The sequence below is a fragment of the Atractosteus spatula genome, chromosome 5, assembly GCF_055471065.1.
Source record: "Atractosteus spatula isolate fAtrSpa1 chromosome 5, fAtrSpa1.hap1, whole genome shotgun sequence".
NCBI classification, from domain to species: domain Eukaryota; kingdom Metazoa; phylum Chordata; class Actinopteri; order Semionotiformes; family Lepisosteidae; genus Atractosteus; species Atractosteus spatula.
The window spans coordinates 13,421,975-13,433,985 of NC_142710.1; the positions used below are offsets into that span (position 1 = coordinate 13,421,975).

General features: G+C 52.2%; 1 protein-coding gene across 2 annotated transcripts in view; it reads left to right on the plus strand.

Moving 5' to 3' along the window:
- The window catches only part of LOC148834203 (integrin alpha-M-like), a 61,537-nt gene that overhangs the window by 24,168 nt on the left and 25,358 nt on the right, over positions 1-12,011 (plus strand). For both annotated transcript variants that reach the window (XM_088916904.1, XM_088916905.1), the window contains 6 exons: positions 2,377-2,471; positions 3,975-4,048; positions 5,840-5,954; positions 6,682-6,812; positions 7,921-8,066; positions 9,286-9,436. In XM_088916904.1, the coding sequence (XP_088773030.1) occupies positions 2,377-2,471; positions 3,975-4,048; positions 5,840-5,954; positions 6,682-6,812; positions 7,921-8,066; positions 9,286-9,436 (712 nt within the window). The remainder of the gene's footprint in view (positions 1-2,376; positions 2,472-3,974; positions 4,049-5,839; positions 5,955-6,681; positions 6,813-7,920; positions 8,067-9,285; positions 9,437-12,011) is intronic.

The window sequence follows — 12,011 nt, forward strand, 5'->3', positions numbered from 1 at the left end:
GCCTGGTTTACAGCTTAAATTAGCCAGTTGGCAGCATTATGACACTGGACAGCACCAACCCAAAGACAGGTCACAGACTTTCGTTCGCAGCTAGCTAGCTAGCATCCGAACACCCCTGTCTAAATCTTTACAGATTCTGTAAGGATCATGCCCTACCTACAGAAAGCACAGGGGGCTGTTTGTGATCCCGACTCTCCAGGTGGACATGACTGAGGTCTGGGGGTTCTTTGCTTTAAGCTATGTGCGCGCTAACCACTGTGAGTGTGTGCTGCAACTGATGCCAGTTTCTTGTGGTTTCTTACCACACTGTTGTGCTGTGAATTGAATTTGCCTGCCTCATGCTTTACTGACACCAGGGGCCCGTTTAGCAGACGGGTGCAAAAACCTTCGTCAGAGGGGGTGCAAACGAAACTGCATGCCTCCGCGGCCTGGTAGTGTGCGGCACTCTTGCGAGTGAGTGTCTGGGAGGAGTCTGCATGTTCCTCCTGAATGGCAGTCATTCAGGATTGACCTACCCTACTCCCTGTAGGGTGATAAAGAGCATGATAAAGACAGTTTTGACCTGTCTTTAAAAATGCAGTACAGAGGCAAAACAGTTAAACAGTTAATCAGCAAGGGACTTTTTGACACGTTTGGCTCAATGTAATAGTGAGAATCACTATACATAAAGGTGAAGCAGAAGTTGAACTCAGAGTCAAATTGCAATAGCGGAACTGGGGAACTAAAGCTGCTGAAATCAAGCCAAATGAGATGACTCTTTCTTAATAGTTTAAAAGAAAGGTTCCTTTTACAAGAATGTTTTGAGATCTCCTCTTTTTCTCACTGAGTCTCCTGTCCTGTTGTGTGTGTTTATTACTAAGGGATTCTCCGGGATCTCCTCTCTCTCAGTGTGTCTCCTGCTCTGTTGCAAGATAGCCCTGGCTGCCTAATCCCAGCCCTACCGCGCCCCTAGTGCACTCTGCTACCTGTGCACTGCCACTGGGAATCCCGGTCACAGTTTGCTTGCGACGTGATCCCGCGGTGAGCTCTGGGCCCTAGAGCTCAGTTTGCTCTCTGAGAGAGAGAGATTCTCTGCCGGTGGATCCAGCTGTAGACCTTTTCTAATAAAAACACTTCCTCGCTAGTGCGGCTTCAGATTCCTAATGGCTATAAAACTCTCCCAGAGAGTAACATGAACCAGAGGAGGTTCAGGGAGGTACAGGGAGGTGGCATTTAAAACTAAGAGCAGGAGGCTCTACTTTACACAAAGGGTAGTGGGAGTGTGGGACAAGCTGCCCAGTCATGTTGTTGCAGCCGATACCCAGACTTCTCACAAGAACCAGCTGGATGAGATCCTCCAGTCAGGACAGGAGGCTCTACTTTACACACACGGTGGTGGGAGCGTGGAACAAGCTGCCCAGTCATGTTTTTGAAGCCGATACCCTGATTTTTCTTCATGAAGCAGCTGAGGGGATCATTTAACGTCCAAATACCAAACAGGCTGGAAGGGACAATTATCCTCCTCTCGTCTTATGTGCTCATGTAATTACCCCCCTGATCGAGGGAACGTGCAAGGAGGGCTGAATGGCAGCTTGGACTCCATGAGGGGCCCATGAGGGTTCTGCAGAGGCCCTGCAGTCGATTGTGCGAAATAAGAATAGGGTGAAATTGAGGTGAACTCACAGACGTGCATGCTTTCTCACGTTCCACCTCCCCCCACACACACACACACCCACACGCGCGCGCCCAGCGGACTTCTTGAGAAACACGGCTGTTTGTCGAGCGCAAGAGGTCTCGGCGCTGCAGGGTGAGATAAGAGCTCGCTCTCGAGCAGCGCTGTTTCCCAACACCGAGACCAGCGGCGTGCTGAGAACCGACACAGCTCGGCTCCTGAATTCATCTGCACCCATGTCCGCTTGTTCTGCTTGGGGTTGTCTTCCTGTCTGCAGAGGCACAAAACAGCCCACGCCTCAACATCTATAAGGGTCGCTCTCTCTGGTAGCCTGGCCAATTACCCATCCATTATCTCTGTTATTGCTCCACACTCCCACCACCCTTTGTGTAAGGTAGTGTCTCCTGTCCTAACTGCAGGATCTCATCCAGCTGTTTCTTGAGAGCAGCCAGGGTATCGGCTTCAACAACAAGGCCGGGCAGCTTGTTCCACACTCCCACCACCCTTTGTGTAATGTAAAGCCTCCTATGCAGGTGGAACAAGTTGCCCTGTCATGTCGCTGAAGGAACAGCTGGATGAAATCATGTCGTCAATTAACCAACAGCTACCAAGAGTTTAGGTGGGCCCAACGGCTTCCTCTCATCTGTGACCATTTTATGTTGTTAAATTTCTTTTTCAGAGGAGTGTGTTGAGGGAGTCTGATGTCCCTTTGTTCTGTGTTTCAGGATCATCGTCAGCGCTCCATTAAAAGACAACAGAACTGGAGGAATCTACAAGTGTGCTTACGAACCCAACTCCTGCCAGCTTATCTTAAATGAAGGTAACCTGCCCCTGAGAGCGTCCTGGACAGCTCCCTGATTCACCTGTGACTTAGAGATCCCAGCTGAGAGAGGGGGAGTTTTGACCTGGCTATGAGGGCACTGAAGGAGGAGGCACACAGGGCATGCTCTGCCTAAGAGTCTCTACAACATACACCAGGTTTAAAGTCCAACTCTAGCTTTCAGAAATTCATTTCTGTTCTTGTCAGCTTAATATCTCAAAAGCCTACCAGGAGGCCGTGTATGAGATTGGTTGTCAGGACAGAGAGCTCGTTTTTGCTTCTATTTTACAACCCAGATGAAGAGAGGGAGAGTCTCTCAGTTTGTTTTTACTGCTTGGAAGGTCTTGTTCACTGTTATGTCTTTGGCAGCGCAGTATTTCAGCACTCCTCTTAATAAAGCTCTGTGAATTTGAATGGGAGAGAGAGCAAAAGCACCGAAACAGGAAAGGTCTTGTATCCTTTCTTCCATTATCCGACTGTCACTTATTACCTTACTCCAGGTAAGACTCCCAGCAGCCCGGTAGAGTGCAAGGCAGAGCTACTTGTGGGACAAGACACACATACTTGTGCAAACAGGGGCAATCTGTTAATTGCCCGCCCACCCCTTCTCCAGTGTATCTTTAAAAAAGGAAGCAAGTCAGAGCACCTGGATAACTCCCATGAACACAGAGGGAACACGCAAACTCTGTATTGAAGGACCCAAGGTCAGATCAGAAGATGCTTTGTCCCTTGTCAATGATAAGTATGTACACTACATCACATTAGGACAAAGGTGGCGCTGGTGTCTGGTCCTGTCTCTCAGGTGTGACAGAAGGTGGCGCTGGTCTTCGGTCCTGTCTCTCAGGTGAGAGAGAAGGTGGTACTGGTCTCCGGTCTGCCTCTCAGGTGTGACAGAAGGTGGCGCTGGTCTTCGGTCCTGTCTCTCAGGTGAGAGAGAAGGTGGCGCTGGTCTCTGGCCCTGTCTCTCAGGTGTGACAGAAGGTGGTGCTGGTCTCCGGTCTGTCTCTCAGGTGTGACAGAAGGTGGCGCTGGTCTTCGGTCCTGTCTCTCAGGTGAGACAGAAGGTGGCGCTGGTCTCCAGTCTGTCTCTCAGGTGTGACAGAAGGTGGTGCTGGTCTCTGGCCCTGTCTCTCAGGTGTGACAGAAGGTGGCAATGGTCTCTGGTCCTGTCTCTCAGGTGAGAGAGAAGGTGGTGCTGGTCTCCGGTCCTTTCTCTTGGGTGTGACAGAAGGTGGCGCTGGTCTCTGTCTGTCTCTCAGGTGTGAGAGAAGGTGGCGCTGGTCTCTCAGGTGAGAGAGAAGGTGGCGCTGGTCTCTGGTCTGTCTCTCAGGTGTGACAGAAGGTGGTGCTGGTCTCCGGTCTGTCTATCGGGTGTGACAGAAGGTGGAGGTGGCACTGATCTCTGGTCCTGTCTCTCGGGTGTGACAGAAGGTGGCGCTGGTCTCCTGCAGTTGCTTCAGACTGTGGTGTGTTTTGTGAAAAGCTGTTCTCTCTTCTTTCTAGCTACAGTCATGGACTCAGTGAAAGCTGTGGGACTGTCCCTCGCTGCCAGGATGGGGAGCAGCCCTCAGCTCACAGTAAGTCTCCTTCCTCTTCCTCACCGTCCTCCTCCTCTTCCTCAGTATACCCCAAGCACTCCTCTTTCTCACCCAAACCCACCTGCCCTCCTCTTCCTCACCCTACACCACTACCCTGCTCTTCCTAACCTCATTGCCCTCTTCCCCTCTTCCTCACCTCACCACTCTCCTGCCCAATTCCTCACTCCACTACCCTCCTCCTCACCCTACTCCACTGCCCTCCTCCCCTCTTCCTCACCCCACTCCACTACCCTCTTCTTCCTTACCCCACTGCCCTCCTCCCCTCTTCCTCACCCCACTCCACTACCCTCTTCTTCCTTACCCCACTGCCCTCCTCCCCTCTTCCTCAGCCTACTCCACTGCCCTCCTCTTTCTCACCCCACTTCCCTCCTCCCCTCTTCCTCTTCCCACTCCACTGCCCTCCTCTTCTTCACCCCACTGCCCAACTCCACTGCCTTCCTCTTCCTCACCCCACTGCCCTCTTCTAGTTCACCTCTTGTCCTCTTCCTCCTCTTCCTCCTGCTCCTCCTCAGCGCCCCTGCCCCTTGCTCTCCTGGTACTGGCTCTGGAGATCTGACCTGTGACTCTCCCCCCAGACCTGCTCCTCCTCAGAGCCCCTGCCCCTTGCTCCCCTGCTGTGTGGCTCTGGAGATCTGACCTGTGACTCTCCCCCCAGACCTGCTCCTCCTCAGAGCCCCTGCCCCTTGCTCCCCTGCTGTGTGGCTCTGGAGATCTGACCTGTGACTCTCCCCCCAGACCTGCTCCTCCTCAGAGCCCCTGCCCCTTGCTCCCCTGCTGTGTGGCTCTGGAGATCTGACCTGTGACTCTCCCCCCAGACCTGCTCCTCCTCAGCGCCCCTGCCCCTTGCTCCCCTGGTACTGGCTCTGGAGATCTGACCTGTGGCTCTCCCCCCAGACCTGCTCCTCCTCAGCGCCCCTGCCCCTTGCTCCCCTGCTGTGTGGCTCTGGAGATCTGACCTGTGGCTCTCCCCCCAGACCTGCTCCTCCTCAGCGCCCCTGCCCCTTGCTCCCCTGCTGTGTGGCTCTGGAGATCTGACCTGTGGCTCTCCCCCCAGACCTGCTCCTCCTCAGCGCCCCTGCCCCTTGCTCCCCTGCGGTGTGGCTCTGGAGATCTGACCTGTGGCTCTCCCCCCAGACCTGCTCCTCCTCAGCGCCCCTGCCCCTTGCTCTCCTGGTACTGGCTCTGGAGATCTGACCTGTGGCTCTCCCCCCAGACCTGCTCCTCCTCAGCGCCCCTGCCCCTTGCTCCCCTGCTGTGTGGCTCTGGAGATCTGACCTGTGGCTCTCCCCCCAGACCTGCTCCTCCTCAGCGCCCCTGCCCCTTGCTCTCCTGGTACTGGCTCTGGAGATCTGACCTGTGGCTCTCCCCCCAGACCTGCTCCTCCTCAGCGCCCCTGCCCCTTGCTCCCCTGCTGTGTGGCTCTGGAGATCTGACCTGTGGCTCTTCCCCCAGACCTGCTCCTCCTCAGCGCCCCTGCCCCTTGCTCTCCTGGTACTGGCTCTGGAGATCTGACCTGTGGCTCTCCCCCCAGACCTGCTCCTCCTCAGCGCCCCTGCCCCTTGCTCCCCTGCTGTGTGGCTCTGGAGATCTGACCTGTGACTCTCCCCCCAGACCTGCTCCTCCTCAGCGCCCCTGCCCCTTGCTCCCCTGGTACTGGCTCTGGAGATCTGACCTGTGACTCTCCCCCCAGACCTGCTCCTCCTCAGCGCCCCTGCCCCTTGCTCCCCTGCTGTGTGGCTCTGGAGATCTGACCTGTGGCTCTCCCCCCAGACCTGCAGCCCCTCCCTGGCCCACGGCTGCGCCTCCAACATGTACCTGAACAGCATCTGCTACCAGTTCGACGAGCAGCTGCAGCTCACCGGCAACCTCACCCCCTCCTACCAGGGTAAGGGCCGCCCACTCGCCGCGGAGGGGGCATGTTTCTGAGTGGGGCCCGCCAGCTGCGTGGGCTCGGATCCCAGGCTGCCACGTAGCTGTTATTCACCTTGGGCTGGAGTCCTCGCCTGTGCTGCTCCAGGACAACACCCAGCCTTGTGAACGGCTGCCCATGTTAAATCATCAGCACAGTCAATGAGTAATTCCCGGCAGGGGTCAGCGCTGTCGTGTTCGGTCCAGTACCCTGACTTCTTCCAGCCCAGTGAGCGAGAAGGCAGTGTGGATCAAGCTGTCCAGCCATCTTGTTGAAGCCGGTACCCTGGATTCTCTCAAGAGACAGCTGGGGAGGCTCTGCTTTACACACAGGGTGGTGGGAGTTGTGAACAGGCACACACTTTTATTTCTTTATGTACAGCTGGAATCAGCTACCAGCTGCCAAACAGGCTACAAGGTCTCATTTGTAACCATTCTTCCTTAAAACTCCAGGATTATAGGTCACTTATTTATTCACTGTTTTTATCCAGAGCGACTGAAATTTGCCATTTTTACAGCTATGTGTTTTACGGGAGTGATTCAGTGCAGTGAACTGCTCACGTTGTGCAACCCCAGAGTCTCACCTGGGATTCGAACCCACGACCTTCCAGTTTCGAGTGCGCGGCCCTGACCGCGGCACCACGCTGCCGCCCCGCGCCGCGCACAGGGCCGAATTCCCGACGTGTGTTTTCCCTGTGGGCCAGGCTGCTTCAAGAGAGACATAGACCTGGTGTTCCTGTTTGACGGGTCGGAGAGCCTGACTCCCGCCGACTTCGAGAAGAACAAAGAGTTCATCGTGGACATCATGAGGAACCTCACCAACTCCTCCATCCAGGCAAGTGGGAGGCCGCGGCGGCTGCGGTCTGCTCCTGCGGGGTTCACGGTACAGCCCTGATCACGATCACAGCTGCACTGACCCCACTGACTTCGGTGATCACTGTGCCGCGCGAGTCCCTGACCGTCGGGCACAGCGATCGGCCCGTCATGGGCGTGAGTGTTAACGAGATCTCGCAGTTGTAACGAACGGTTCTTTCCGGACCCTATGCGGACGACACGATCCAGGGAAGAGTGAAGAAACACGGGGGGGGTGGGGGGGGGAAGTCATGCAGGAAACGGGGATGAAAACGGGGGGGGCGTGTCCCTGGTGCGCTGGTGTTCGGGGGAGGTGTGGCCGAGGCGAACAATCCAGGAGAAAATCCAAGGGGGAATCCAAATGAAGTCCAAAACCGGGCGGTCCATCCAAGACAAACGAGATTTAAAAATGTGGAACCAGGTCGGAACCGGCACGGGAACGGGAGCGGGAACAGGAGCTAAAACCTTAACGGGACCAGGCGCTTCCAGGTCCCGGACTCGCCTGGTGCAGAAACCAGAGCAGGGCCCGGATTGACGTCAGCGTCTGGCTTTTAAGGGGGGCTGGAAGGAGGCTAGCTTTTGGCTAGGATCAAGGGTAGTGTAGTGGTGCACAAAATCAGGTCAGACGTGAAAGAGCCGGAGCGCCCTTAAGGGGGAGGGACTACAATCGTGACAGCAGTGACACACCACTGGGGGTTGGGAGAGTCCCCCTGACTAACTGCACCTTTTCCCCTTATGAAGTCACCGAAAGCTGCTTTGTCCAGCTAGCTTTCAGTCGTGGTACTGGCGTATTTACAGGCATTGGACACAAACATGGGAACGTGGGAAGTAATGTCTCTACAGAAGGCATCGGATAGGTAGATATGTGTGTGTCCCGCCTTCTAGCACCCCTGACCGAACTTTACAGTCGGCTGGTCTGCAGTCGCTTGCGGTCTCTGGGTCTGTCTGCTTCCAGGTCTCAGGATGATATGAAGGGACCACAAGACCGTTGTGTTTCGCCGTGGCGTCCAGGAGCTCACTGGCTCGTAGACGCGTCTGTCTGTATTCCTTGTGCGTTCCTTGACGTTTCTCTCTGTGTCACTGTCCTCCAGTTCGCTGCGGTGCAGTTCTCCACAACGGTCCAGACGGAGTTCACCTTTGAACAGTACCAGCAGCGCAAGGACCTCGCAGGGCTGCTGAAGGACGCGGGCCACATGAAATCTCTCACCAACACCCACGAAGCTCTGGCCTTCACTGTGTAAGCCTCCATCCTCTTCGTTTTCATGGTGTCCGTGTTGGAGGAGATCCTCCAATCAATGAGCTGCTAGAAACCAGAGGTTAGATGGGCCTTGTGGACTGCTGTCTTAGGTGGTCTAGAGACGGAGGACAGGACTCGTCCCCCAAGAACAAAAATAGCACCCAGGGCCAAGAAAGTGTAGTGAAACAAGTCTGAGATAAACCACAGAGAAATCGGTGTCGATCACGAGCCCCTGACGCCTTTCAGAGCACAGTGAAATCTGCTTCCACCAGCTCCCGCTCTGTGTGCACATCACTGATGTGGCACATCTGACAGAAGGAGCTGTGTGTCGTGGAAGTGGGGTGCCTCACTGCATGGGTTGGGTCTCGTGGAAGAGGATATGTCTCATGTTCGCTGTTCAAACGTGTCTAGCTTAACTGGATGTATCCCATGGCATGGGTCTGACTGGAGCAGGTGTGTCTCACAGAAGGGGGTGTGTCTGTCTGTAGGGGGTAAGTCCAACAGGAGGGGGATGGTCTGACCACAGGCAGTGTGTCCCACAGGAGGAGGTGTATCTCAACTGAGGGGGTGTGTCCCACAGGAGGGGGTGTGTCTCAACTGAGGGGGTGTGTCCCACAGGAGGGGGTGTGTCTCAGGGGGGTGTCTGACCACAGGCGGTGTGTCCCACAGGAGGAGGTGTATCTCAACTGAGGGGGTGTGTCCCACAGGAGGGGGTGTGTCTCAACTGAGGGGGTGTGTCCCACAGGAGGGGTGTGTCTCAGGGGTGTGTCTGACCACAGGCGGTGTGTCCCACAGGAGGAGGTGTATCTCAACTGAGGGGGTGTGTCCCATAGGAGGGGGTGTGTCTCAGGGGTGTGTCTGACCACAGGCGGTGTGTCCCACAGGAGGAGGTGTATCTCAACTGAGGGGGTGTGTCCCACAGGAGGGGGTGTGTCTCAACTGAGGGGGTGTGTCCCACAGGAGGAGGTGTATCTCAACTGAGGGGGTGTGTCCCACAGGAGGGGGTGTGTCTCAGGGGTGTGTCTGACCACAGGCGGTGTGTCCCACAGAAGAGAGTACAGTATATCTCAACTGAGGGGGCATGTCCCACAGAATAAGGTGCATCTCAATTGAGGCGGGGGGGGGGGGGGGGAGGTGTCTCAGGGGTGTGTCTGACCAGTGGGGTGTGTCCCACAAAAGGGAGTGTGACTGAAGAGGTGCCTTTGTGGGTGTCTTACAGGAACCATGTTCTGTACAACAAAGTAGCTGGAGCCAAAGACAATGGCACAAAGGTCCTGATCATTATCACAGATGGAGACCCCACTGACTTTGATGATTATGACATTGTCAACACTCTGAATAATAAAGGCATCATTCGCTATGTGATTGGGGTAAGTCTCAGTTTATTAAAAACAGCTTCTATGATTTTTTCTTCATAATAGCAAAAAAACTTCATTTGTAAATAGCACCTTTAAAACGTGCTTCTCAAAGCTCTCTACGGAACAATAGTTTTTATTTTTCATTTTTGATTTGTCGTTTGTCTTTCTGTTTTCTTCTGTTCGGACACGTTTGTTAATGTCGTGTCTGTTTAGTTTTTCCTCACCTTGTGATCACGAATGTAGGAGAGGAGTCACTGCGCCCTGACACAAGGATCTGTATACTCTGTTTAGTCCAATTCTTTTTCTGTACTCCAATAAGAAAGAATAGGAATGGGAGTCAGAAGAGAAAAGCAATATATTGCAAGTGTATTGTAATTATTACTGTTGCAAGTTCCAATTGCCTTCATCCTGCAAGTAAAAGAGATGAGGTTTGGGCTGGGCTCGGGGATAAGATTGTATGTGATATATTGTACAGTATTTCCAGAAGAGAGCCATACAGTGGAAGAAGATGAACTGAAATGGAAGGAACAGGAGGGGAGGCGTGTATTTTAGGAACAAGTAAAGCTTTATTCCATGCTGAAAGGAAAAAAAGGAAAAGAAAAGAGACACAACGTTTCGGCTGTGTGGCTCTATTATGAAAGGGGTACCTACAGGTTAGCAGGTGCGCTATGGAGAGCATGCTCACGTGCGGGATCACAGTGTGGTCGGGCAGCGGCTCGCTGTCTGAGCGGAGGCGTTACAGGGGGCGATCGGGTCAGCCCAGTCCCTCGCTGCAGTACAGCTCCCCTCTGCTGTGGACGTTTCTACAACTCGCTGTCTCAGGAGGGCTGGCAGTATCAATAAGGACACCGGTCAGCCTGGTTCCTCACTTTTCTGCCCCCTTCCCTCTGGTGGGCGTTACAGGAGTATAAAGGCAGGAACCTCTGGATTCAGAGACCGATTCCTCCTGCAAGCTGTCAGATTACTGAACTCGACCCCGACCGCTGGCGCACACTGATGTGTTTTTCCCCACACTGCTTCTCTGACTTTTCTTTAAAGTTATTTAACTTGTTGTTGCTGCTGCTGTTCTGTGTTTATGTTTTTTGGCGATTCCTTTAATGTCTTTGAATAGGAGCCACACGTGCAAATAAGCATTTCCTTGCACTTGTGTGTCTGACAATAAACCGAACTGAGCCTGTTTTAATAGGAAATACTGCTCCATGTACTGTACTATACACGCATTTATTAAGGATACTGAGGGCAGACAGGTTTTGGTTGACGTTTCTATCGATCACTTAGTTATCTTTAATCTTTCAAACATCTGTGCTCCAAATTCCGATGCTGCTGCCTTTTTTTAATAATATGTGGAACATTTGAAGTGCGAAGTTGATTGTTCTATAATGGGGGGAGACTTTAATACTGTTTTGAAGACTAATGTGTATGGACAAAGAGCTAGCCAATATAATCCACACCCAAACACATTTTAATCTAGTTCACGCAGGGAGCGGCATCAGCCTGCGTAGGCTGCAAAGGAACAAGTAAGGGTTTATTCCCTGCCTGAAAGAGAAGATAAAGAAACACAACGTTTCGGCTGTGGAGTCTTCTTCAGGTGACATTTTGAACTATTTCTTATTTATTGTCCTCCTCGGCTTTGGCTGATATTTGCAGGTTGAGAAATCCAGATTTAAGAAGTTACATGGGGCAAAATAGCTGGTTTTTGTCAGATTTCAGATCACAAGGCTAGTTGTGATGGCTTGATATCTGAGGAACAGTGGTTTCAAGAAGCAGAGTCCTTCTGTCCTGGAAAGTCTCCAGGCTGAGATGGGCACCTGACTGAGCTGTATAGAGTATTTTTTACTGAGATAAGAGGCCCTAATCTTTTAATGGTCTTTCAAATTGGAGGAACTGTCTCCCACACCGAGGGAGGGATTTATTTCACTATTATAAAAGCATGATTCAGTTAAGAAAACTGAAGAGCTTTGACTTTATTATGCAGTGATAATCATATTTCATCTAAATGTTTGGCTCTTAGCTTCAGAATAGTGACTGATAAAATAATACATACAAAGGACCAAAAGGGGGTTTTACGGACAGTTGATATATTGGTGATATATTGATACTGTAGATTGTTATGGAAATGAACAGATGCGCAGGGTTATTATTCAGTGCAGATTTTGAAAAATACTTTTGCTAATTTGAAGCGGGTCCGTTTGTTTAGATGTCTGCAGTATGTTAATTTTGGTAGCTCTTGTTGTCCTTGGCTTGAGGCACTGGGTCTGAAACCCATAAGTAAATTTGCAAAAAAAGTGGATATTTATCAGAAAGATTTGAACTGACGAGTGGAGTAAGACAGGAGTGTCCTGTATCTCTTTATTCATTCCTATAGAAACCTTGACTATTTGTTTCAGAAATAATAATAACAATATGTATGCTATTCCACATACATTTTTCAGGTTTTGGGAAGAGCTGTTTAATGTTCCTGTTCCTTAAGCAACGCTGTTTAAGTTGATTCACGGGACTACGATAAACTCTGCCTTACAACTTTACTTCAGTTTAAGATGATTTATACCATACATTTCTTTCTACAAAAAAAAACTGTCAAGCATTT